Genomic DNA, 26,460 nt, shown 5'->3' on the forward strand with positions numbered 1-26,460 from the left:
AGGACACAGGTGCTCCCAACTCCTGCCACTGTAACATGGTTTAATGAATCAGGTTAAACAATTTATAAGATGTTTGCAACACAAACTTTTAAGAACCTTATGTGTATTTTTCACTTAGTTGGCCATAACTCTGGCCTAGCTGAGTAAAATCCTAAAGAGAACACTTTATAGGCTATAAAACAATTTTAACATACATGTTTCACAAACTTTTTTTTTTTTTAGTAAGTCTGGACAAGAAGTTTGCTCTTGTGTAGTGAAATAATGACTGTAGGTAAAATATTTTCGGAGCTACGTGCGACAAAACATTAAAATGACAAATTTTTAATTAAGTCAGGGGCCATAACTCCTACAAGATTGAATGAATCCGGACGCAAAACCCCAGGTGCACAACTGCACATGCTGACCAACATTCCTGTAAACTTTGGTGACTCTAGGTCAAATACTTTTGGAGCTACGCGCGACACAACATTAAAATGACCAATTTTACTAAGTCTGGGGCCATAACTCCTACAATACTAGAGATGCTTTTGAGAAAAGCGCATGTCTCCCACAACTGCCCCTATGAAAAATGTTAAGTTTCTCTAGATGTTTTAGACGAGTGGATCCAATTAGATGGTCTGGATGAGTGGATCCAATCAGTAATTCAAGGGCCATAAATCAAAAGTGCCTGGGCGGATTTGGCTAGTTATCGAACTTGGGTAAGGTCTTATGGCCAAACACATTTTGTTCAAGTTTGGTGAAGATCGGATGAGAAATGTTCGACTTAGAGAGCGGACAAGAGTAAACAGACGGATTTTTTCGGTAATTCAAGGGCCGTAACTCTAAAATGCCTGGACCGATTTGGCTAGTTATCGAACTTGGCCGAGGTCTCATGGTCAAACATATTTTGTTCAAGTTTGGTGAAGATCGGATGAGAAATGTTCGACTTAAGTGCGGAAAAGAGTAAAAAGGCCGATTTTTCGATAATTCAAGGGCCGTAACTCCAAAATGCCTGGACCGATTTGGCTAGTTATCGAACTTGGCCGAGGTCTCATGGTCAAACACAATTTGTTCAAGTTTGGTGAAGATCGGATCAGAAATGTTTGATTAAGAGTGCGGACATGAGTAAAAAGGCCAATTTTTCGATAATTCAAGGGCCGTAACTCCAAAATGCCTGGACCGATTTGGCTAGTTATTGAACTTGGCCGAGGTCTCATGGTCAAACACATTTTGTTTAAGTTTGGTGAAGATTGGATGAGAAATATTCGAATTAGAGTGCGGACAAGAGTAAAAAGACCGATTTTTGGTAATTCAAGGGCCATAACTCCAAGACGCCTGGACCGATTTGGCTAGTTATCGAACTTGGCCGAGGTCTTATGGTCAAACACATTTTGTTCAAGTTTGGTGAAAATCGGATGAGAAATGTTCGACTTAGAGTGCGGACAAGCTTTGTGACAGACACACACACAGACAGACAGACTGGAGTAAATCAATATGTCTCCCACACCACTGTGTGGTGGGAGACATAACTGAATAAATCCAGACGCAAACCCCAGGTGCACAACTACACATGCTGACCAACATTCCTGTAAAGTTTTGTGACTCTACGTCAAATACTTTTGGAGCTAGGCGCGATACAACACTAAAATGACCAATTTTTACAAAGTCGGGGGTCATAACTCCTACACGACTGAATGAATCCGGTTGCGAAACCCCAGGTGCACAAAGACACATGCTGACCAACATTCCTGTAAAGTTTTGTGACTCTAGGTCAAATACTTTTGGAGCTAGGCATGACACAACATTCTCGGAAGGACGGACAGATGGACGGAAGAACGGACGGACAAGAGCAAATCTATATGCCCCCACCACTCATGGGGGGCACAAAAAATTAAGGAAAGAAATAAAAGCTGAACTAAAAATTTATTATGGCAGGAAAATATATATATTGCACAACTTTAAGTAAATGGCACATATTAGTAAAGCACACTTAAAATCTATGTAAAGTCAACAAAAATATGTATTCATTGTTCTTTGCTTTTGACGAGTCTTACCTTAAATCTTATCAACACAAGTTTTATAACTTTTCTCTTAAATGATTATGAAAGAGCCAAGGCCGCATTAGCCAATTTCTGTCAAACTGGAAAGTTACACTAACCTTCTACAAGTCACTATAAAGATTTCTCTCATTAGAAAATTGTAAACTCAAAACCATGTTTCTGACCTAAAGGGATGAGGAGCAAAATAAACAAGAGCTGTCACAGGAGACAGCGTGCTCGACTATTTCGATGCTGGATAGTGAAACTGGGCATATCTGAGGAAACTAGAGCTGTCACTGGAGTGTTTAATGACTCCAATTGTGGATGAAGATATTGCACAATAGCCTGTGTCTATGTCAAAAATATCAACTTAAAGTAATAAGAGAGGTAAAGATAAAATGTATCAAAACACTATATAAGTATATCCTAAGCAAAAAGGGGCATAATTCATTAAATAATGGTGCCAGAGTTATGCACCTTGTGTCATATGGTGTGGGTGATGATGTTGAACAACTATTTTAAGTTTGAATCAAATCCATTCAGTAATAACAGAGACAGAGTGAAAGTGCATCAAAACTTTAACCTAAAATTCTAAGTAAAAAGGGGAAATAATTCATGAAAAATTGGTCCCAGAGTTATGCACCTTGTGTCATGTGATAAGGGTAATGATGTTGAACAATTGTTTAAGTTTGAATCAGATCCATTCAGTAATAACAGAGATAGAGTGAAAGTGCATAAAACTTTAACCTGAAATTCTAAGTAAAAAGGGGAATAATTCATGAAAAATTGTGCCAGAGTTATGCATCTTGTGTCATATGATGTGGGTGATGATGCTGAACAACTATTTTAAGTTTGAATCAAATCCATTTTGTAATAACAGAGGTAGAGTGAAAGTGCACCAAAACTTTAACCTGAAATTCTAAGTAAAAAGGGGGAATAATTCATGAAAAAATGGTGCCAGAGTTATGCACCTTGTGTCATATGATGTGGGTGATGATGTTGAACAACTATTTTAAGTTTGAATCAAATCCATTCAGTAATAACAGAGATAGAGTGAAAGTGCATCAAAACTTTAACCTGAAAATCTACGTGATAAGGGGGGATAATTCATGAAATATTGGTGCCAGAGTTATGGCCCTTATGTCAGATGATGTGGATGATGATGAGGAATAAGTATTTCAAGTTTGAATCAAATGCGTCAAGTAATTACAGAGATAAGTTGAAAAAAGGGAAAGTGCACCAAAACTTTAACCAAGGTGGGGACGCGGAAAGACGCCGACGCCGGGGCGAGTAGGATAGCTCTCCTTATACTTCGTATAGTCGAGCTAAAAAATCTTAGCTATTAGATCACTCTATGAGCCTATAGAAATATGTCATGGTTTAAAAATGTTATGGTTTCTAGTTAGATCAAAATATTGTATCTTGTCTATACATACAGGGAAAAGTGACTACGCCCTCTGGAGGCCATGTTTTTAGACGAATCGATATAATTTGATCAATCTTGGTAGAGGGTGACATAAGGACTATTTGTGTGAAATTATTTCAAAATTGGACCATTGGTTTAGGAGATGTTGTTTGAACATTTTTCTACTTTGGGGTCACTTTGTGCAACCAAGCGGAACCGTTCGAACAACTTTGGTAGACATACAGATAATGGCAATGATCACCATTAACCTTTACCCTGAAAAATTTCTAAAATGGACTGATCCATCATTCAATTTGGGCAGTACCTTTTATTATTCGAAGGGGTATTTAATGGAAATTTACTGACTGAATAGCGAACAATGCAGACTGATCAGCCTGCACAGATTTTGGTCTGCACTGGTTGCAAAGACAGAACAATTGCCGGCAGCAAGCTAAAGGTTAACAATCTCTGTACGATAGTGAACACTTCACAAAAGGATGTTAATAATTTTTTCAAGCACCTCAATGTTGGCACAATTTTACTTGTCTGATACTGAGAACATTTTTAACAGGATTTCAAGATTTTTATCATTTAAAAACTGTCAAAAATATATTAAGTGTTCTTCAACAACCATATTAATTTTAAGTTTTAAGTGGTGAAAATGTGTATCAGTATAAAGAACTACCCCATCAACTTCTCCTTCTGTGTGTATTAAAGTTTTCCTAAGAAAATACTAATGAAAAAAACTAATGTGATCCATTTTATATAAAATGGAGCCTTTTTTATAACAGGAAGGCAATATTTCTTCAGAAACACAGACCCAGCTATGACCTAGGTAGCATTCTTTTCTTTATTTTGTCAGTAATTATTTTTGTTAAATTTCTTCCATCCATTTTCAGCATAAACTGTTTTAGCCTATAGTATTTTCCTTTGTTCTTTTCTCTGATGTATTCCATTATCTCACTTATTGGTGTTACAATACTTATTTTCTTTTCTCTTTTACCACCCGTTACAATTCCAATTGATATCATCTCCTCTTTTTCTACAGAGAATACCATAGATCCTGAATCCCCTGGTTCTGAAAATGGAACATTTTCCCATTGAACCTCAACCTGATTGAACAGCAGCAATACCCCATTCAACAACTTGTATGGTTCATTCTTCTTAGTAATTTTTCCTTTTGTAAGACCTGTCTTGGGACCCATTTTATATACTTCCGTGTCAAGTGGTATGTCATGGTAATTCTTGTATCTTCCTTTGAATACTAGCTGAGTTCCCATGCCTGCAACAAAATGATACAGTTTTTAAAAGGAATGGTATTAAATTGCTTAAAATCATAAAATGCATTCTATTTACAACTGCCTTATAATTATCTTTGGCTAATTACCCTGGACAAGTTTCTTCCTTCATTTCACAGTAATCTGAAAAGCATCTCTCCCTCTTCTTTCAAAGGAGTATTTATAAAGTGTGGGAAAAAATATAATAAGAATTCCGCAAAGCGGGGCAATATATGCCCGATACTCTATATCACAGGAGTAAGTTGAATTAAAGAATTTTTTTGGGGGTGTGTGTCTGAGGGGGCAGTAATGTGGTAAAGAGTGGAGGTTGGAGTGTTTTGTGCGGCAGCAGTGATGGAATACAAAGGCACAAAAAACTAAATGACTTTTTTGTGTGTGTGTTGAAGGGGAGTAGCGGGAGCGGTAATGTGGCAGTAGGTAGGGATTGGGGTGTTTTATGCTGCAGCATTGCTGGAATACTAACACACAAGAAACCAAGTGATATTTTTTTCAAGTGGGGGGGGGGGGGGGGCAGTTGACTCATCACAACCCACATACATGCCAAGTTTAAAGTCAATACCTTGAACAGTTTTGAAGTTGTGCTCTGTACACAAAGGACAGATTTGATATATGAACTCAATTTGTGACCTTGACCTTTGACCTATTGACCAACTTCATACGCTCTCCACATCAGCTAATCACCACATACCTATATGTCAAGTTTGATATCAATACCTTGAATGATTTTTAAGTTATGCTCTGGACACAAAACCTGACAGATTTGAAAGATGTACCTGCTATGATAAAACATTGGAATATTAATATTGCTTTTCCAACAGTCTCTGTTAGTTGATGATTTTGTCATTTCAGGGATCTATTACTTTAAAAGTATGAAACATTGAACTAAATAAATCAATGTGAAAAAAGAAGTAAACAGTACTATAAATATAAGGAATAAATTCTGGTTGTGTAGTAACCATCTCAACATAAAATACTTAGGCTGCCTCCTCACATTTTAGACAGCATATGTATTACCCTAAATGCTAGCATGGAGGGACAGATGGACAGGACAAAGTAATTCCAATATAGCCCCAAAACTTCTTCTGTAGGGCTTATAAGAGACAGAGACACAAGAACTGTAATTTTAATGTATGACAAAAAGCAATGTGAAATACTGAAAAGCAACAAGAGCTGTCAAATGACAATGTGTGCTTTACTATTTGGAAATGTTATCATACCCTTCTACAAAGTACAAATTAGAATATGAAAGCATTTAACAAAGTTTTCTAAGTATAAAAAGGGACATAAATATTTAAAAATATGTTCTAAAGATAACAAGAGCTGTCTCCATAGGATGACACATGCCCCCGATGGCACTTTGAATGAATAGTTATGGCCGATGTTAGAGTTTAGGACCTTTGACCTACGGACCTAGGTCTTGCGCGCGACACGTCGTCTTACTGTGCCACACATTCATGCGTAGTTATTTTAAAATCCATGCATGAATGACAAAGATATGGACCGGACACGCCCATCAATGCACTATCATGAAATATGACCTTTAACGTCTAAGTGTGACCTTGACCTTTGAGCTACAGACCTGGGTCTTGCGCGCGACACGTCGTCTTACTGTGCCACACATTTATGCGTAGTTACTTGAAAATCCATCCATGGATGACAAAGATATGGACCGGACACACCCATCAATGCACTATCATGAAAAATGACCTTTAACGTCTAAGTGTGACCTTGACCTTTGAGCTACGGACCTGGGTCTTGCGCGTGACACGTTGTCTTACTGTGGTACACATTCAGGCCAAGTTATTTGAAAATCCATCCATGGATGACAAAGATACAGACCGGACACGCCCATCAATGCACTACATGAAAAATGACCTTTAACGTCTAACTGTGGCCTTGACCTTTGAGCTACGGACCTGGGTCTTGTGCGCGACACATCGTCTTACTGTGGTACACATTCTTGGCAAGTTATTTGAAAATCCATCCATGGATGACAAAGATATGGACCGGACACGAAAATTGAGGACAGACTGACAGACTGATAGACCGACAGACGGTTCAAAAACTATGGGGGCATAAAAAGGGACTAAATTCTGTTAAAATATAAGTCATAGTGACAGATCTTGCTCTGTCAAATTCTGTAAGCCAGTGTTGTTGAATATACTAGTCATTTCTTGATGCCAAGGACTCATGTGGAGTTTGAAAACATTCCATCCAGTAGCTGTTTAAAAACTTGAGCTTACATGCTAAACTTCCATCAATATTTCTATGCTGGTAATAGGGACATAATTTTGATAAAATATAAGCAAGAGTTATGGTACCTGACCAGTGGGATCACATACCAAAGACATGTGTGGAATTTTAAGGCATTCTGTATGTAGTTGCTGAGAAATTTACTTTCACCAAGTAACATTTAGTTTAAAAGCAGCAAAGTTTTGAAAAATTATAAGCTATATTTAACTTAGCCTAAGAAGTCAATAACTTGTTTGCAGTATTTGACAGCAATTTATCCATTAAATTTTCAGGAACTTGCTTACATGCAAAACTCACAAGAAATTCTAAGTAAAATGGTGCCATGATTTTGTTAACAGTAAACAAGCTATATGGAACCTGGCCTGTGAAGTCATATCATAAGAAGAGAAATGTGTACAGTTCAGTTGTTGCTTAAAAATCTACTTACATGCAAAACTTCTGTGGTGTAAAAGCTAACAAAGTGTAACAACAATAACTACATGTAATTCAAGGACAACAAGAGCTCGTATAATACCAAATGCCCCCCTTAATGCATTCAGTAATTGCACAAGGAACAGAAATTATTTGGTCACTGTGCACTGGACGTTTGACGTACTGACCTCAAATCAATAATTATGGGTCAATTACCAGTCATAAGTGACCTCAGTATCAAATGTGATCTTAGACCAAAGCATTCTCTAGTTATTTGGCAAAAAAAGTTCTACTGTTCCAGGTCACTGTGAACTTGACCTTTAACCTACTGACCTCAAAATCAATAGGGGTCATCTGCTGGTCATAATCAACCTCCCTATTAAGTTTCGTGATCCTAGGCCCAAGCTTTCTTAAGTTATCGTCCAGAAACGGTTTAACTGTTCTGGGTTACTGTGACCTTGACCTTTGACTTACTGACCTCAAAATCAATAGGGGTCATCTACTAGTCATGACCAACCTCCCCATCAACTCTCATGATCCTAGACCCAAGCGTTCTTGAGTTATCATCCGGAAACCGTTTAACTGATCTGGGTCACCTTGACCTTTGACCTACTGACCTCAAAATCAATACGGTCATCTGCTGGTCATGACCAACCTCCCTATCATCTTTCATGATCCTAGGCCCAAGCGTTCTTGAGTTATTATCCGGAAACCGATTTGTCTACGGACCGACCGACATACCGACTGAGGGATGGATGGACCGACCGGCATCTGCAAAACAATATACCCCTCCTTCTTTGAAGAGGCACAAGAACTCTAGTATTATATGAGCTCATTATCACATTTAACCAAGATATGCTCTATGTAGGTTTTGTTATTATGTGTCTCTTATGCGTTAACACAAACGGTATTTACAATTATAACTCTCCTAAAATTAATAAGTTCTTACCAAGTTTGTTCCACTGATCAGCTATCGAGTCAGCAAAGTCAATGCTTACTTCCTCTTCATGGTCCATTTTGACAAGGGCTATCTCAAAACCACTTCTATCCATTACAGCTGCTGAATAATCCCCTTGCTCTCCCTGTTTATAAAGCGCACGTTTAGCTTCTCCAACCTTTTTCCCATTGTACAGGAGGTTAACTCCGCATTTACATTCCCATAGGAACTGGTAAAGCTGGCAGCAAACATCAAGATGTTTTAAATTCTCGACATCCCCTCCTTCATTTTGAATTTCTTTAATTCTATTAGTTCCAAAAAGAACATGCAAACTTAATACAACAAACTCTGCTACTCCTTCGATTATTCGCCAGCTGAAAGCATCGTGGTCAATGTGACTTTTAATGTAATGTTCAAACTGCTTTCTATCTCTTTTAGGCTGTTGCAGATCTAAACATTCTTCTTCATTTGTAGTTCCCTCTGCAGCGGTTTCAACTGAAATACAGTATAACCTCTAGCTATGGCACCACTACAACAAAAGCCAATGTTTACCTCTATATCAATTTCTTAGAAAAATATCCTTTAATACAGCTGTAATATGTGTGAAATTTCAGTGCTGTTGCACTACAGAGGTTGCAATGTACAGTCCAACTTGCATTAGCAGTCACCTGTATACCTATATACAGTCGAACTTCAATGGCTCGAACTCGAGGGTCCCATGGAAATTAGTTCGAGTTTTCCGTTGTTCCAGCCATCCAAATGGCGGCCATTTTGAATTGGGGAATTCGTGGGCATGATGAGTTACAAACCTTACATCGTAATATATTGTCATATTGTACCTAAATGTGTGTATGATACGATGATCTGATAAATAAAAAACGAACGCTGAAATATTCTTTATTATTTATTTTCAAACATGACAAAATAGAAAGTAGATATGAAAAAACACAGATAAAACACTAATATAATTATAAGAATTTGGTGAAGACAGCATCAAATAGAAAGACATGAATAGCAAACCTTTATGAATCATAGTCCAGTATAAATATTATCAAATATAAACACGTTAAAACACAAACAATTAATTCACAGACATTTACACAGAAATATTTAAGAACAGTACTAAATGACGTCACATGTAGACATAGGCTATAAATAGACACATGAAATAGGGCATAAGTCAGTTTACTCGCAATACCGACCAAATTTAGCATAACCCTCTTTGATCGACTCTGACTTTTTTTATCCAGCCAGAGAGTGTGTTTTTTGGAACATCAAATATTTTAGCGATTTCTGTTTTTGATTTCAGACCTTTTTCACATTCGATGATGGCGTTATATTTTTTTCTAAAGTTTTTGGATCTAATTTTCGTGTTGTTCCTTGCTTTCCAGTAGCCGACTTAGCTATCCCCCCATTTCCGGGTCCTTTACTAAGTTGTTCAGCCAAGCTAAAGCAGTATGAAAGTTGACATCGGATCTCCCGTTTTTATGCAGAAACAAGAGCTGTCTCCATAGGATGACATATGCCCCCGATGGCACTTTGAATGAGTAGTTATGGCCGATGTTAGAGTTTAGGACCTTTGACCTACGGAGCTGGGTCTTGCGCGCGACACGTCGTCTTACTGTGTCACACATTCATGCGTAGTTATTTTAAAATCCATGCATGAATGACAAAGATATGGACTGGACATGCCTATCAATGCACTATCATGAAAAATGACCTTTAACGTCTAAGTGTGACCTTGACCTTTGAGCTACGGACCTGGGTCTTGCGCACGACATGTCGTCTTACTATGGTACACATTCGTGCCAAGTTATTTGAAAATCCATCCATGGATGACAAAGATATGGACCGGACACGCCCATCAATGCACTATCCTTTAACGTCTAAGTGTGACCTTGACCTTTGAGCTACGGACCTGGGTCTTGCGCGCGACACGTCGTCTTACTGTGGTACACATTCATGCCAAGTTATTTGAAAATCCATCCATGGTTCACAAAGATATGGACCGGACACGCCCATCAATGCACTATCCTTTAACGTCTAAGTGTGACCTTGACCTTTGAGCTACGGACCTGGGTCTTGCGCGCGACACGTCGTCTTACTGTGGTACACATTCATGCCAAGTTATTTGAAAATCCATCCATCGATGACAAAGATATGCACCGGACACGCCCATCAATGCACTATCCTTTAATGTCGAAGTGTGACCTTGACCTTTGAGCTACGGACCTGGGTCTTGCGCGTGACACGTCGTCTTACTGTGGTACACATTCATGCCAAGTTATTTGAAAATCCATCCATCGATAACAAAGATATGGACCGGACACGAAAATTGCGGACAGACTGACAGACTGACAGACCGACAGACTGACAGACCGACGGTTCAAAAACTATATGCCTCCCTTCGGGGGCATAAAAATAAAGACAAACATTGCTCAATCATTTTAAATAATTTTATTCGTATTAATCAAAGCCCATTAAAGCATTGCTGTGAACGAAAGTAACTTTCTTTAATTTGTTTGTCCTATACCGACGCTAATTACATAAGCGTGTGAAAATTACGCACGCGCCGGTTAAAGGGAAAGCTTGGCGAACGTCAGACAGAGGTGTGAAAAACTTTGTAAACACAAGCCATTCCAGCGGGAAATTGTCTGTTCGACTAAATAGATGTAATTATCACTGTAATTGAGCCGAGGGAACCACCAAATGAGTTCGAGAGTTCGAATTTTCGAAGTTCGAGCGATCCGAGGTAGAACTATATAGAATAAAGGAGGAATAAATTCGGGACCGGGCGAAGAGTTCGAGCGATCCCGGGTGTTCGAAAGATCCGAGTTCGAGCCATTGAAGTTCAACTGTATACGCGACCCTGCTTAGAATGATCACCTGGTTCAACCATTGGAATTCCCTATATAACGACTCTTAATATAGCGTGACCCTGTCTAATGGCATCAGTGGCCAAAAATAACAGAGATCTGGACATTTGACCCAAAATGAAATTGTGCACTCTCAGACATGATGACGCTGATGACCCTGGAGTGCTCATATGAGTAATATGAGCTACATGTTTCAAATGTCAAACTGATGCTAAAATATTAAGAAAGTAGGTCAGTAAGTTATATTTATGGTCACTGAAAGTCAGTTTTAAGATCGGTATGCAAAACTGTAAATGTCATCCAAATTTCAAGTTTGTATCTTAAAAAAAAAGTAGGTTACATTCCACATGACCCAGATTTGAACTTGACATAACGATCATCAAGGTTAACATTCTGACCAAGTTTCATGAAGATACAGTCATAAATGTGGCCTCTAGAGGGTTAACAAGTTTTTCCTTTGATTTGACCTGGTGACCTTGTTTTTGACCCCACCTGACCCAGATTTAAACTTGACCTAAAGATCATCAAGATTAACATCCTGACCAAGTTTCATTATAGTATGGTCATAAATGTGGCCTCTAGAGTGTTAACTAGCTTTTCCTTTGATTTGACCTGGTGACCTAGTTTTTGACCCCACCTGACCCAGATTTAAACTTGACCAAAAGATCATCAAGATTAACATTCTGACCAAGTTTCACAGATATACAGTCATAAATGTGGCCTCTAGAGTGTTAACAAGCTTTACATTTGATCTTACCTGGTGACCTAGTTATTAAACCCACCTGACCCAGATTTGACCTTGACCTAAAGATCATCAAGATTAACATTCTGACCAAGTTTCATTAACATATAGTCATAAATGTGGCCTCTAGAGTGTTAACAAGCCTTATCTTTGATTTGACCTGGTGACCTAGTTTCTAACTCCACTTAACCTAGATTAAAACCTGACCTAAAGATCATCAAGATTAACATTCTCACCAAGTTTCATGAAGATACAGTCGTAAATGTGGCATCTAGAGTGTTAATAAGTTTTTCCTATGATTTGACCTGGTGACCTAGTTTTTTACCCCACCTGACCCAGATTCGAACTTGATCTAAAGATCATCAAAATTAACATTCTGACAATGTTTCATGAAGATACAGTCATAAATGTGGCCTCTAGAGTGTTAACAAGCTTTTCCTTTGATTTGACCTGGTGACCTAGTTTTTTACCCCACCTGACCCAGATTCGAACTTGACCTAAAGATCATCAAGATTAACAATCTGACAATGTTTCATGAAGATACAGTCATAAATGTGGCCTCTAGAGTGTTAACAAGCTTTTCCTTTGATTTGACCTGGTGACCTAGTTTTTGAACCCAGATGACCCAATATCAAACTCGTCCAAGATTTTATTAATTGTAACATTCTGACCAAATTTCATTAAGATTGGGCCCAAATTGTGACCTCTAGAGTGTTAACAGTCAAATTATTGATGACGACAGACACAGAGCGATCACAAAAGCTCACCTTTAAGCACTTCGTGCTCAGGTGAGCTAAAAATTGGTCAATATAATAGCTGTTGCAGAAGTATGTCAAAACTGAAAGTTCTTATCATCATCTACAAGACAGTATCTATTCCTAAAGAACGAGAAAAGGAAACCTTCTGAGATATTCTCCCATCAGTTGCATCTGAAATGTGTGTGTTTTTATACTGTAATATGATAACAATGTATCAGTTTTTTGACAATGCTTTTATAAGAATAATCTTGATAGAGGGTCACACAAGTAGCATTTGTGTGAAATTATTTCAAAATCGGTTGCTCGTTCTACATAAATAGAGGATATTACACGAGTGTCTTTTCATATCAAATTTATTAAACAAGTTGAATAAAATAATAATATGCGAGGCTCTACCAAGCTTTTTTTCAATTTTACTCAACAAGTGTGGATTCAATGTGGAAAGGCACAAATGTAATATTCTTTTTATTACATGTAAGCTTTTCAAGCCGAAACAAAAAAATCTACATGTACTTTCTTTAACTATTATAAACAAGTTAATATGACCAAGGACTCCGATACTTTAAACGACGTCAACGTAAAAGCTTTATTACAGTAGTTTATTATCAAATTTATGTAATGGCTTTATTTCACTCCCACAATGTCAAACATGTGACAACATATATAAATCAATATATAGTACATGTAAACCTGTATAACTTTGATATCTTAATTAACATTTCACATTTTCTAACATCTGTATTACATATAATACAGTCTTAAAATTACAAAATTGCATTTCTCATATATCTACATAAAGGTGTTCTGACAATTCCTCTTTTCCCATATCCTGCACCTGGGTAGAACCACCGACCTTCCGTAAGACAGCTGGATGGCTTCCTCACATGAAGAATTCAACGCCCCGAGTGAGGCTCGAACCCACATCACTGAGGGGCAAGTGATTTGAAGTCAGCGACTTTAACCACTCGGCAATCATAACTGAATCAAATTATCTGGTTTTCATTTTACCTATTTCATTTTCTTTGTTGGATGAAATGGAATGTTAACAAAATACAAGAGGGTCATGATGACCCTGGATCGCTCACCTGAGTAATATGAGCTACATGTTTTAAATGTCAAACTGATGCTAAAATATTAAGAAAGTAGGTCAGTAGGTCACATTCATGGTCACCGAAAGTCAGTTTTAAGATCGGTGTGCAAAACTGTAAATGTCATCCAAATTTCAAGGCTCTATCTTAAACAAGCAAATTCGATGAATTGGTATCCCCAGCCGAAAGGGTTTGTGGTGAGGAATGGCAAAAAGATATATCCAGCAAAAAGTTAAGGATGTTAATAAGAAGCAAATAATTTCATTAGTCAAAATCAATTTAACAGAAAACAAATGTTTAATTAAAGAGTACATATTAAATGTATGATACTTTGATCCTGACTAAAGAATTTATTTTGAATGGGATATGCTTACTGTAATAAGCTTAGCTTTTAAAATTAAATGCAGTTAATTGAAATGTGAGCTTGAAGTTTCACTGGAACGAAATATTGTCTTTGAGTGGTTTGGCACCAGGTGTTGCTGTTTAACAAGTACATTTAAAAGAACAGATGTCCTTAAGAGAACACAGGTAAGATATCTTGAACATGGCTGAGGGCAAGGTTTGTGCAGTCACAACTTAATATGTTGAAGGTTTGAACATTTAAAAAAAAAAAAAGGAATGGAAATATATATATCTATATGTATATACATATATGTATATATTTATTTTTTTACGGGGTGGGGGTGCAGGGGAACGTGAGAGGAAACAAAATTTCACATGTTGATTATAAATAGGGTAAAAGGGTGAAGTTAGGGGGGGGGGGGGGCAGAGGATGCATGATCAGTGGTGGGCATGACTGGGTGGAGAAGTGAGGTGGGGGAAATGGTACAACTTGGAAGGTTTGAAAAAATCTAAAATAAGAAATGAAAAAAAAAATTTATTTTTTTTTTTTGGGTGGGTGGGTGGGGGGGGGGGGGTGGAAGTGTGACCAAGGCAAGTGGGTGACCAGGTGTGGGTGCGCAACTTCACATGTTTATAATAAATGTTCACAGAAAAGAATGAAAGAAATTTAATGAAATTCTGCCAAATGGTAAGTTTGTTATGTACAAATATGTGGATTTTTAGACAATTAAAGGGCAATAACTCTGAAGTTACAAAAGAAATCCGTACAAAATTGTCTGTGCACAACCACATTATAGTGCTCTAAATTCTGTTAAAGTTTCATAGTTCTAGGTCAAATATATCAAAAGTTATGATGCAGAAATTGCCATATCTATAGATCTATAGTACCCTATAAATTAGTTAACACAAGAAACTTCTAAGGGCCATAACTCTGGTGTTACTTGGGCAATCTGTCTGAAACTTGATGGGCCCCATAACCTCATAGTGGTGAACATGTATATGAAGTTTGTTTGAAAAAAATCTAAAATAAGGAATGATTTTTTTTTTTTTTGGGGGGGGGGGGGGTGGGGGGGGAGGTGTGTGATCAAGGTAAGGGGGTGTGGGTACACAACTTCACATGTTTACAATAAATGTTCATGGAAAAGAATGAAAGAAATTTAATGAAATTCTACCAAATGGTAAGTTTGTTATGTACAAATATGTGGATTTTTATACAATTAAAGGGCAATAACTCTTAATTTACACATAAATCCGAATGAAATTGTGTGTACACAACCACATTATGGTGATCTAAATTCTGTTTAAGTTTCATAGTTCTAGGTCAAATATATCAAAAGTTATGATGCAGAAATTGCCATATTTATAGTACCCTATATAGTTAACACTAGAAACTTCTAAGGGCCATAACTCTGGTGTTACTTAGGCAATCCGACTGAAACTTGATGGGCCGCAAGAACACATAGTGGTGAACATGTACATGAAGTTTCAAATAAATATTCCCAACCATTTCCTAGATATGGCTCCGGACGGACGGACGGATGGACGGAAGGACGGAAAGACAACGCCAAAACTATATCCCTCCGACTTTCGTCGGGGGATAAAAACAAAAAAGTAGGTCAGTAGATCAAGGTCAAAGTCAAGTGACCCCTAATTACTTGGGGTCATCAGGTAATTATAATAAAACAGTCTAGGAAATATGATCAGAAAATGTTTAAAGTATTTTTTCCTATATAACACATATAACAAGTGACCCCCGGGGAAGGGCCTCTTTTCACCCCAGGGGTATAATTTGAACATTCTTGTTAGAGAACCACTAGGCAATGCTACATAACAAGTATCAAAGGCCTAGGCCTTGAACTTTCAGACAAGAAGATTTTTTTTTTTTAAATCCTATATAAGTCTATGTAAAACTTGGGACCCCTGGGGTGGGGCCTCTTTTCACCCTAGGGTAATAATTTGAAAACTTTTGGTAGAGGACCATAAGGCAATGCTACAAACCAAACATCAAAGGCCTAGGTCTTCGGGTTTCAGACAAGAAGATTTTTAAAGTTTTTTTCCTATATAAGTCTATGTAAAATTGGGACCCCCGGGGTGGGGCCTCTTTTCACCCCTGGGTAATAAATTGAATAATCTTGGAAGAGGACCACCAGGCAATGCTACAGACCAAATATCAAAGGCCTAGGTCTTGTGGTTTAAGACAAGAAGATTTTTAAAGTTTTCTCCTATACAAGTCTATGTAAAACTTGACCTGGCATAATTGGAACAATCTTGTTAGAGGACCACTAGATGATGTCACATACCAAATATCAAAGCCCTAGACCCTGTGGTTTTTGACAAGAAGATTTTCAAAGTTTTTTCCCTATGTAAGTCTCTATAAACCATTTGACCCAGGACGGGGCCATATTTGACCCTAGGGGGATAATTTGAACAATCTTGGTGGACCACTAGATGATGTTACATACCAAATATCAAAGCCCTAGACCCTGTGGTTTTGGACAAGAAGATTTTCAAAGTTTGCCCTATATAAAACTATGTAAACCATGTGACCCCTGTAGGGCGGGGCCATATTTGACCCTAGGGGGATAATTTGAACAAACTTGGTAAAGGACCATTAGATGATGCCAAACACCAAATATCAAAGCCCTAGCTACCGTGGTTTTGGACAAGAAGATTTTTCCTTTCGGTTACCATGGCAACCAGAGTTCTGTATGGAATGTATTTCTTTGATTAATTTTTAATGAGGATCATGCAAGGAACATTCCTGTGAAGTTTCATCAAAATTGGACTGGTGGTTAAAGCTCGGAGGTGTTGACGGACGATGGATGGTCGGACGCCGCCGGACAATCAGTGACCACAAAAGCTCACCCTTGAGCACTTCGTGCTAAGGTAAGCTAATAAACACTGAAATCGTACTTACCTTCAGATGTTTCCTTTGGAGCAATGGAGACTAAATCTGCCTACAAAATAAGTAAAAAAAACTGTAACAGAGCTGCTTAAGTAATATGCTCTTAAACACATGGTGCCAATGATTTTTGTATAACTACGACATAAATGTAAGACAAAATTAATGGCTTAATTGGACCAGGGTGAACATTTTTCAAAATTGTAATAAGGTCTGCTATAAAGATTAACTTGCCACTAAGTTTAACAACTAACTTGAGGTAAGTTACATTTATGCACCATAATCTAAAATGAGAGATGTGAGAGGCTAGCAAAGCCCAACTTTTCATGAGCCTTATCACTAAAATGTTAAATCAATGAAGACCTTAACATAAAGAAGTAAACAAGAGGGCCATGATGGCCCTATATCGCCCACCTGTTATCATTGCACTTGAGGACAAGAAGGTCCTCAGAAAAAATATCTAAGTTCAAAGGACAGGAACAACAAAGGGAAGAAATCTAACCAAAAAGAAAAAAAAATTCTTACAAGGTACAGATATGTCAAAATACACCTAAAAATTGGAGGTACCATCCATGTTGTACCATAGAAAACTGGTCTCGATTTTTCCCTACGGCCAATAGTAAAAAAGTTACTAAAATAAGCTATTTATATTAACGTAAAAGGGAAGTAATTAAAAGAAAATTATTGTAAGTGATCAAAAGAAGAAACTGCCAATAAATCTGTTGACATAAATGAAATTTCAGATCAGTATCTTCATAGTTACGGAGATATACCCATTTTAATTTGAATAAAGGGAGGTAATTTGACATAAAATCAGTCCATAGTTATCTACTTTGATTGGCTCAGTCCAACTAAAAGACAACAATGAAATTTCAAATAAGTCCTATAAGTACTTACTGATATAAATCCATTTTGACTACAATCAGGGGAGGTAATCAGATATAAAATAACTCTGGAACTTACGATTGGATCTAATTTGTCATGGAATCCAAGATTTATTGTTGTTGAAGATATTTTAGAAGTTTGTATCAAATAAAACCATAAATGAAGACTCTATATGGCTGCAAAAGCCAAAATAGCTAATTTTGGACCTTTAAGGGGCCATAAACTGGAACCCATGATGGAATCTGGCCAGTTCAAGAAAGGAACCAAGATTCTTGTGGTTATACAAGTTGTGTGCAAGTTTGGTTAAAATCAAATCATAAATGAAATTGCTATTGTGCAAACAAGGTCAAAATAGCTAATTTTGGCCCTTTCAGGGGCCATAACTCTGGAACCCATTATGGGATCTGGTCAGTTCAAGAAAGGAACCAAGATCTTATGGTGATACAAGTTGTGTGCCAATTTGGTAAAAATCAAATCATAAATAAGGCTGCTATTGTGCAGACAAGGTCAAAATAGCTGATTTTGGCCCTTTCAGGGGCCATAACTCTGGAACCCATAATGGGATCTGGCCAGTTCAAGAAAGGAACCAAGATCTTATGGTGATACAAGATGTGTGCCAGTTTGGTAAAAATCAAATCATAAATAAAGCTGCTATTGTGCAGACAAGGTCAAAATAGCTGATTTTGGCCCTTTCAGGGGCCATAACTCTGGAACCCATAATGGGATCTGGCCAGTTCAAGAAAGGAACCGAGATCTTACGGTAATACAAGTTATGTGCAAGTTTGGTTAAAATAAAATCATAAATGAAACCACTATCGTGCAGACAAGAAATTGTTGACGGACGGACGCACGCACGGACGCACGGACTGACGACGGACGACGGACGAAGGGTGATCACAAAAGCTCACCTTATCACTATGTGACAGGTGAGCTAAAAAAGGAGCAACAATTTCACTTCAACATAAAAGTCACAGAATTTTCCTTCTTATGATCCTTCTTCATATGATAAATAAGATACCAGTTTACATAAACAAGAGGGACATGATGGCCTTAGATCACTCAAGTGAGTCTCGAGCTGGTTTAAACAGTTTTTAAACAAAGCCCCAGGTGCACAACTCCACAAGCTATATAACAATTCTCTCATGTTTCATGACTTTTGGTCAAAAACATTTTGATACATGTGACATAAATGTCTAGGCCCTTTTTGAATATTTTCTAAGTCAAGACCCATAACTCTGGTCTAGCTAAGAGAAATCCCAAACTTGACATGGTGAATAACAATCCTATAAAGATTCATGACTAAAGGTCAAATACCTTTGACATAAGACATACACTTGTAAGGCCTTTATGCATATTTATTTTTGATATGGCGACTTTCCAGCTTTGATGGTGGAGGAAGACCCTACGTGCCCCTCCATGCATTATTTCATCACCTGCAGGCAACTTGGTAGAACCACCGACCTTCCATAAGCCAGCTGGATGGCTTCCTCACATGATGAATTCAATGCCCCTAGTAAGGTTTCCCAGCAGTTTAGAGGGTATGGAGAGGACACAAAGTTAAGCTAGATGACATATGACCTCCAAAATTAATGTTACCTTTACCCTTTTACCTAGTGACCTGGCCCTGTGTTCACAAAACATTTTTCTATCTCAGCTGAGTTTGAGTTTGAAATTTCAGTATCAATTTTACTAACACTTGAAGGTTAAATTTCATGCTGAAAGTGACCATCAATATGGAATGGCAACTTGAAAATAGTTATTAACTTAAATTTTAGTCTTAAACATGCTATTTAGATATAAATGACAAATAAAGTTTCCATATCAAACTCAGCTGAGACTGATAATGTTTTGTGAACATGGGCCAGCACAGTACACTCTGCATACCGTCTCGATGTGGTAAATAATTGAGTTTTATGAAAATCTTCCAAATGGTTAAGAAGATATGGAGTGGGCAGACTGACATGCTGGACTCCAAAACAACCTCTACATACTTTGACATGGTATAATAATAGCTACAAACTCTGTGACAGAATACTGATCCATCAGATCTACAAACAGATTAAAGTGACATCTGTTTCAGAAAGTGTCATAGCAATAATTACCGATGCAGTCGGTACAGGATCCAATTGTTCCACTAATGATCCATATTTTATGTCTGTTTCAGAAACTGTTTCTCCCCCCTTTATCTTCACAGTAGTGATTCCTTCTCCAGAATCTGAAATAAAGATATTCTTTAAAGATGGTATTATACAAATATTAAAATAACAAACATGTTACTTGTATAAAATTTCGTATTATATTAACCATAGCTACCATTAAAAGTACTTTCTTAAAGGGACACGCCTAAGCTATAACGCTATTAATACAGATAAAAACAAGAGCTTTCACAGGATTTCGATGCTGGGTAGTGAAATAGATCACATCTGAGGAAGCCGAAGCAACCACTTGTGAGTTTAATGACTCCAATGTGTATAACTATATTGAACAATAGTTGAAGTCCGAGTTAGATGTGTTTAGTAATATCAGTGATAGGGTGAAAGCGTATCAAAACATTAACTAAGTAGAAGACATAATTCATGGAATATTTTTGCAAGAGTAATGCACCCTGTGTAATATCATGTGGCTAATTACGTGGAACAACTATTTTAAGTTTGAATACAAGGAATCGGTAAAACAGAATGATGCTCCCTGATGCATGTGCTTATCCCAATATGGGGACAGGGTTGTAGTAATGCTAATGCTAATGGTAATGCATTAGTAATGCATTATTTTTTTCAAATAATGCCAAGTAATGATTAATGCCACAATTTTAGCATTGAAAATAATGCTAATTTAATGCCAAAGTAAGTAATGCTAATGCTAATGCTTAGCATTACTTAGGCATTATTTTTTGTATCACTGGAAAAAAAATAATACACATGTATGCTGTTATTTATACAGGTTATAGCAGTTCTCTAATAGATTTTTGTTTGATTTTAATAAACTGTCTGATGATATAATTGCCTTCTGTTCAATGTACACCTGAAAGATTTTGAAAAATACATTTAAAACCTTGGACAACTCCAAGGTGCATGTTTATAATAGCCATAGAAGTGTGACATAATTAGATTTGTCACCCAAAATATCAAACAGAATCTATTATCTTTTGACACCTTTTTATCAATTAACACTATGCCATTGATAGTGATGTTTAAGACCTGTTTAAGGCAGCTAGCTTTTACATGTCATGTTAAATTAGGCTGTTAGGGAGCCATTAAACAGGTACTTGACTTTCTCTAACAGTTTAAATGCTCATGCATGCTGTACTTCCAACATTAGGTATTTTTATTTTTTTTAATTGTTTTTTTATAAAGTAATGGTAAAAGAAAAAAATCAGATATAATACAAGGAAGTCATACACGTATAATATTTAACTATTCATGTAGACGACCTAGACCTAGGTGAACTAAAATGATTTAATGAAAAACAGTGTATGTGATAATAACATGCAATGATTCTCAAAAAGTAATGGTAATGCTAATGCTAATGCACCCTATGTAATGCTAATTTAATGCATTATTTTGATAAAAATGAGTAATGCTAATGCTAATTTAATGCCATCTTTTCCCAAGTAATGCTAATTTAATGCATTACTATTGCAAGTAATTATTAACAACCCTGTATGGGGAATAACGTATTAGAAACCAAAAAAAAATGGAGCTAATAAAAAGAAGAAAATTGAATAAAGGGAGATAATTAAAGCAAGGGACATATAAGTAAGTGTAATTTTTGCCTATATCATTTTTTGGAAGTTTCAATGAAATGCCTTTAATACTTTTCAAGTAATGCTCTGGACAAGCCTTATTTTGTATAATAAAGGGAGATAATTCAAAAACTAGGTAAAGTAGAGTTATGGTTCTTTGACACTGCACTTCCCGTCAATTGACAGTCTCTATCATTTTGTGAAGTTCCAATGAAATGCCGTTAATACTGTTCAAGTAATGCTCCGGACAAGCCTTATTTTGTATAATAAAGGGAGATAATTCAAAAACTGGGTAAGGTAGAGTTATGGTTCTTTGACACTGCACTTCCTGTCAATGGCCTCTATCATTTAGTGAAGTTTCAATGAAATGCCTTTAATACTTTTCAAGTAATGCTCCGGACAAGCGTTATTTTGTATAATAAAGGGAGATAATTCAAAAACTAGGTAAAGTAGAGTTATGGTTCTTTGACACTGCACTTCCCGCCGACAGCCTCTATCATTTTGTGAAGTTTCAATGAAATGCCTTTAATACTTTTCAAGTTATGCTCCGGACAAGCGTTATTTTGTATAATAAAGGGAGATAATTCAAAAACTAGGTAAAGTAGAGTTATGGTTCTTTGACATTGCACTTTCCGCCGACGGCCTCTATCATTCTGTGAAGTTTCAATGAAATGCCATAAATACTTTTCAAGTAATGTTCCGGACAAGCCTTGTTTTGTATAATAAAGGGAGACAATTCAAAAACTAGGTAAGGTAGAGTTATGGTTCTTTGACACTGCATTTCGCAGCAATGGCCTCTATCATTTTGTGAAGTTTCAATGAAATGACCTTAATACTTTTCAAGTAATGCTCCGGACAAGCGTTATTTTGTATAACAAGTGAATGAAGTCCCCTACTGGGAGGCAACTAATTTTCTCTACTACAGTATAACATAATGAACTGATATCTGTCAATAATGTATAAACAATATTGCACTATATATACAATATGCTATAACAAAACACTTGGATTAAAATTTGTATGTATAAAAACCTATAGTTTGGCCGATTATCAAAAAGGTATCATGTAAGTTATTTATAGTAAAACAAGAGGACCATGATGGTCCTGAATCGCTCATCTCTTCCCACATGACCCAGTTTTGAGTTTGACGTCGTTTTTTCTATTATTTGACATAGTGACCTAGTTTTTGAGCTCATGTGACCCAGTTTTGAACTTGACCTAGATATTATCAAGATAAAAATTCTGACCAATTTTCATGAAGATCCATTGAAAAATATGGTCTCTAGAGAGGTCACAAGGTTTTTCTATTATTTGACCTATTGACCTAGTTTTCGAAGGTACGTGACCCTGTTTTGAACTTTACCTAAATATCATCAAGGTGAACATTCTCACTAATTTTCATGAAGATCTCATGAAAAATATGGCCTCTAGAGAGGTCACATGGTTTTTCTATTTTTATACCTACTGGCCTAGTTTTTGACCGCACATGACCCAGTTTCGAAACTGACCTAGGTATCATCAAGGTGAACATTCAGATCAATTTTCATGAAGATCCATTGAAAAATATGGCCTCTAGAGAGGTCAAAAGATTTTAATAATTTTAGACCTACTGACCTAGTTTTTGACCCAGTTGACCCAGTTTCAAACTTGACCTAGATATCATCAAGATGAACATTCAGACCAACTTTCATACAGATCCCATTAAAAGTATGGCCTCTAGAGAGGTCACAAGGTTTTTTTATTATTTGACCTACTGACCTAGTTTTTTAAGGCACGTGACCCAGTTTCAAACTTGACCTAGATATCATCAAGGTGAACATTCTGACCAATTTTTATGGAGATCCATTCACAAGTATGGCCTCTAGAGAGGTCAAAAGGTTTTTCTATTTTTAGACCTACTGACCTAGTTTTTGACCGCACATGACCCTGTTTCAAACTTGACCTAGATATCATCAAGATGAACATTCAGACCAATTTTCATACAGATCCCATGAAAAATATGGCCTTTAGAGAGATCACAAGGTTTTTCCATTATTTGACCTACTGACCTAGTTTTTGACCGCACGTGACCCACTTTCAAACATGACCTAGATATCATCAAGATGAACATTCAGACCAACTTTCATACAGATCCCATGAAAAATATGGCCTCTAGAGAGGTCACAAGGTTTTTCTATTATTTGACCTACTGACCTAGTTTTTGACCGCACGTGACCCAGTTTCGAATTTGACCTAGATATCATCAAGATGAACATTCAGACCAATTTTCATACAGATCCCATGAAAAATATGGCCTTTAGAGAGGTCACAAGGTTTTTCCATTATTTGACCTACTGACCTAGTTTTTGTTGGCACGTGACCCACTTTCGAACTTGACCTAGATATCGTCAAGACGAACATTCAGACCAACTTTCATACAGATCCCATGAAAAATATGGCCTCTAGAGAGGTCACAAGGTTTTTCTATTATTTGACCTACTGACATAGTTTTTGAGGGCACGTGACCCACTTTCGAACTTGACCTAGATATCATCAAGGTGAACATTCTGACCAATTTTCATGAAGATCTCATGAAATATATGGCCTCTAGAGAGGTCACAAGGTTTTTCTATTTTTACAACTAACTGACCTAGTTTTTGACCGCACATGACCCAATTTCGAACTTGACCTAGATATCATCAAGATGAACATTCAGACCAACTTTCATACAGATCCCATGAAAAATATGGCCTTTAGAGAGGTCACAAGGTTTTTCTATTATTTGACCTACTGACCTAGTTTTTGACGGCACGTGACCCAGTTTCAAACTTGACCTAGATATCATCAAGGTGAACGTTCTGACCAATTTTCATGAAGATCTTGTGAAATATATGGCCTCTAGAGAGGTCACAAGGTTTTTCTATTTTTAGACCTACTGACCTAGTTTTTGACGGCACGTGACCCAGTTTCGAACTTGACCTAGATATCATCAAGGTGAACATTCTGACCAATTTTCATGAAGATCTTGTGAAATATATGGCCTCTAGAGAGGTCACAAGGTATTTCTATTTTTAAACCTACTGACCTAGTTTTTGAAGGCACGTGACCCAGTTTCGAAGTTGACCTAGATATCATCAAGATGAACATTCTGACCAACTTTCATAAAGATCCCATGAAAAATGTGACCTCTAGAGTGGTCACAAGCAAAAGTTTACGGACGCACGGACGGACGACTGACACCGCGCGATCACAAAAGCTCATCTTGTCACTTTGTGACAGGTGAGCTAAAAAACAAGAGCTGTCCATAAGACAGCCAAGCTCAACTTTTCGAAATATTGTCCCAGAAGCAGGAAAATATTACCCAAAATGTTAAATATCAAAAGAGTTTTAAGTTCAAAAGGGGACAAAATTTGACCAAAATGCATATCAGAGTTATGGGACCTGATGCTATCAACTAGTTTTATAACCCTGAAGGCACATGTGAAGTTTCAATTCAATATCTGCATTAGTTTTGCATGTAAAACTTTAACCAGGATTTTCTAAGTCCAAAAGGGGGCATAATATGCCCAAAATACATGTCAGAGTTATGGGACTTGACCCAGTGAGGTTGGTAATTGATCTAGAAAAAGAAAAATTAAGTTTCAAATCTATATGCCTTTTGGTAAAAGCTGTACGTACTTGCACGCAAAACTTTAACCAGGATTTTCTAAGTCCAAAAGGGTGCATAATTTGGCTAAAATGCAGGTCGGAGTTATGGGACTTGATGCTATCAACTAGTTTTATAACCCCGAAGACAGATATTAAGTTTCAATTCAATATCTGCATTAGTTTTGGAGATAGTAACTTGCATGTAAAACTTTAACCAGGATTTTCTAAGTCCAAAAGGGGGCATCATTTGGCCAAAGTACATGTCAGAGTTATGGAACTTGACCCAGTGAGGTTGGTTATTGATCTAGAAAAAGAAAAAATAAGTTTCAAATCTATATGCCTTTTAGTAATAGCTGTATGTACTTGCACGCAAAACTTTAACCAGAATTTTTTAAGTCCAAAAGGTGGCATAATTTGGCCAAAATGAAGGCCAGAGTTATGGGACATGGTGCTATCAACTAGTTTTATAACCCCGAAGACACATGTGAAGTTTCAATTCAATACCTGCATTAGTTTTGGAGATAGTTAACTTGCATGTAAAACTTAAACCAGAATTTTCTAAGTCCAAAAGGGGGCATAATTTGCTCAAAATACATGTTAGAGTTATGGAACTTGACCCAGTGAGGTTGGTAATTGACCTAGAAAACGGAAAAATAAGTTTCAAAGCTATATGCCTTTAAATGATAGCTGTATGTACTTGCATGCAAAAACTTAACCAAGGTGTGACGCCGACGTCGACACCAGGGTGAGTAGAATAAAGAGTCGAGTTAAAAATGTGGAAGTAGTTCACTCCAAAAACTTGATGCAATAGACCAACAACCACCTAACTAATCGTAAGATTATTACAAAACTTTATTTTCAGTAGTATAATAACAGAATACTTACTTTCTTCTAAAGAAGTATTGTCTAAAAAGGTCCTGCCTAAACGACTGGCAATGATTTTCTACAAAAGAAATTAGATGAGAGATATTACTGAACTTTAACACCAAATCATGCATGTCATATCATAAAAGCTGGTCACAAATGCATTCAAGCAAGATGGTGGTTCTCAGTTTTTTAACGAGGAGCTAAAAACCAGGTATTTGCACAGTTTTGTTAAAAGTTACTAAACTAGAGGAAACACTATCAACAAGAGGGCCATAATGGCCCTATATCGCTCAGCTGTCATCATTGCAC

At 37.0% G+C, this 26,460-nt stretch overlaps 1 protein-coding gene across 1 annotated transcript; it reads right to left on the reverse strand.

The window, feature by feature from the left end:
- Window positions 1-1,890: 1,890 nt before the first annotated feature.
- Window positions 1,891-26,227, reverse strand: LOC123530808 (uncharacterized; the record flags this gene model as incomplete). The annotated part of the gene is made up of 5 exons (XM_053536343.1): window positions 1,891-4,705; window positions 8,335-8,817; window positions 17,046-17,085; window positions 20,018-20,130; window positions 26,170-26,227. Coding segments are annotated over 5 exons (1,152 nt in total), but the record flags the coding sequence as incomplete, so codon positions are not given.
- Window positions 26,228-26,460: the final 233 nt, after the last annotated feature.

Source organism: Mercenaria mercenaria, unplaced genomic scaffold (assembly GCF_021730395.1).
Source record: "Mercenaria mercenaria strain notata unplaced genomic scaffold, MADL_Memer_1 contig_930, whole genome shotgun sequence".
In the NCBI taxonomy this organism is placed as follows: domain Eukaryota; kingdom Metazoa; phylum Mollusca; class Bivalvia; order Venerida; family Veneridae; genus Mercenaria; species Mercenaria mercenaria.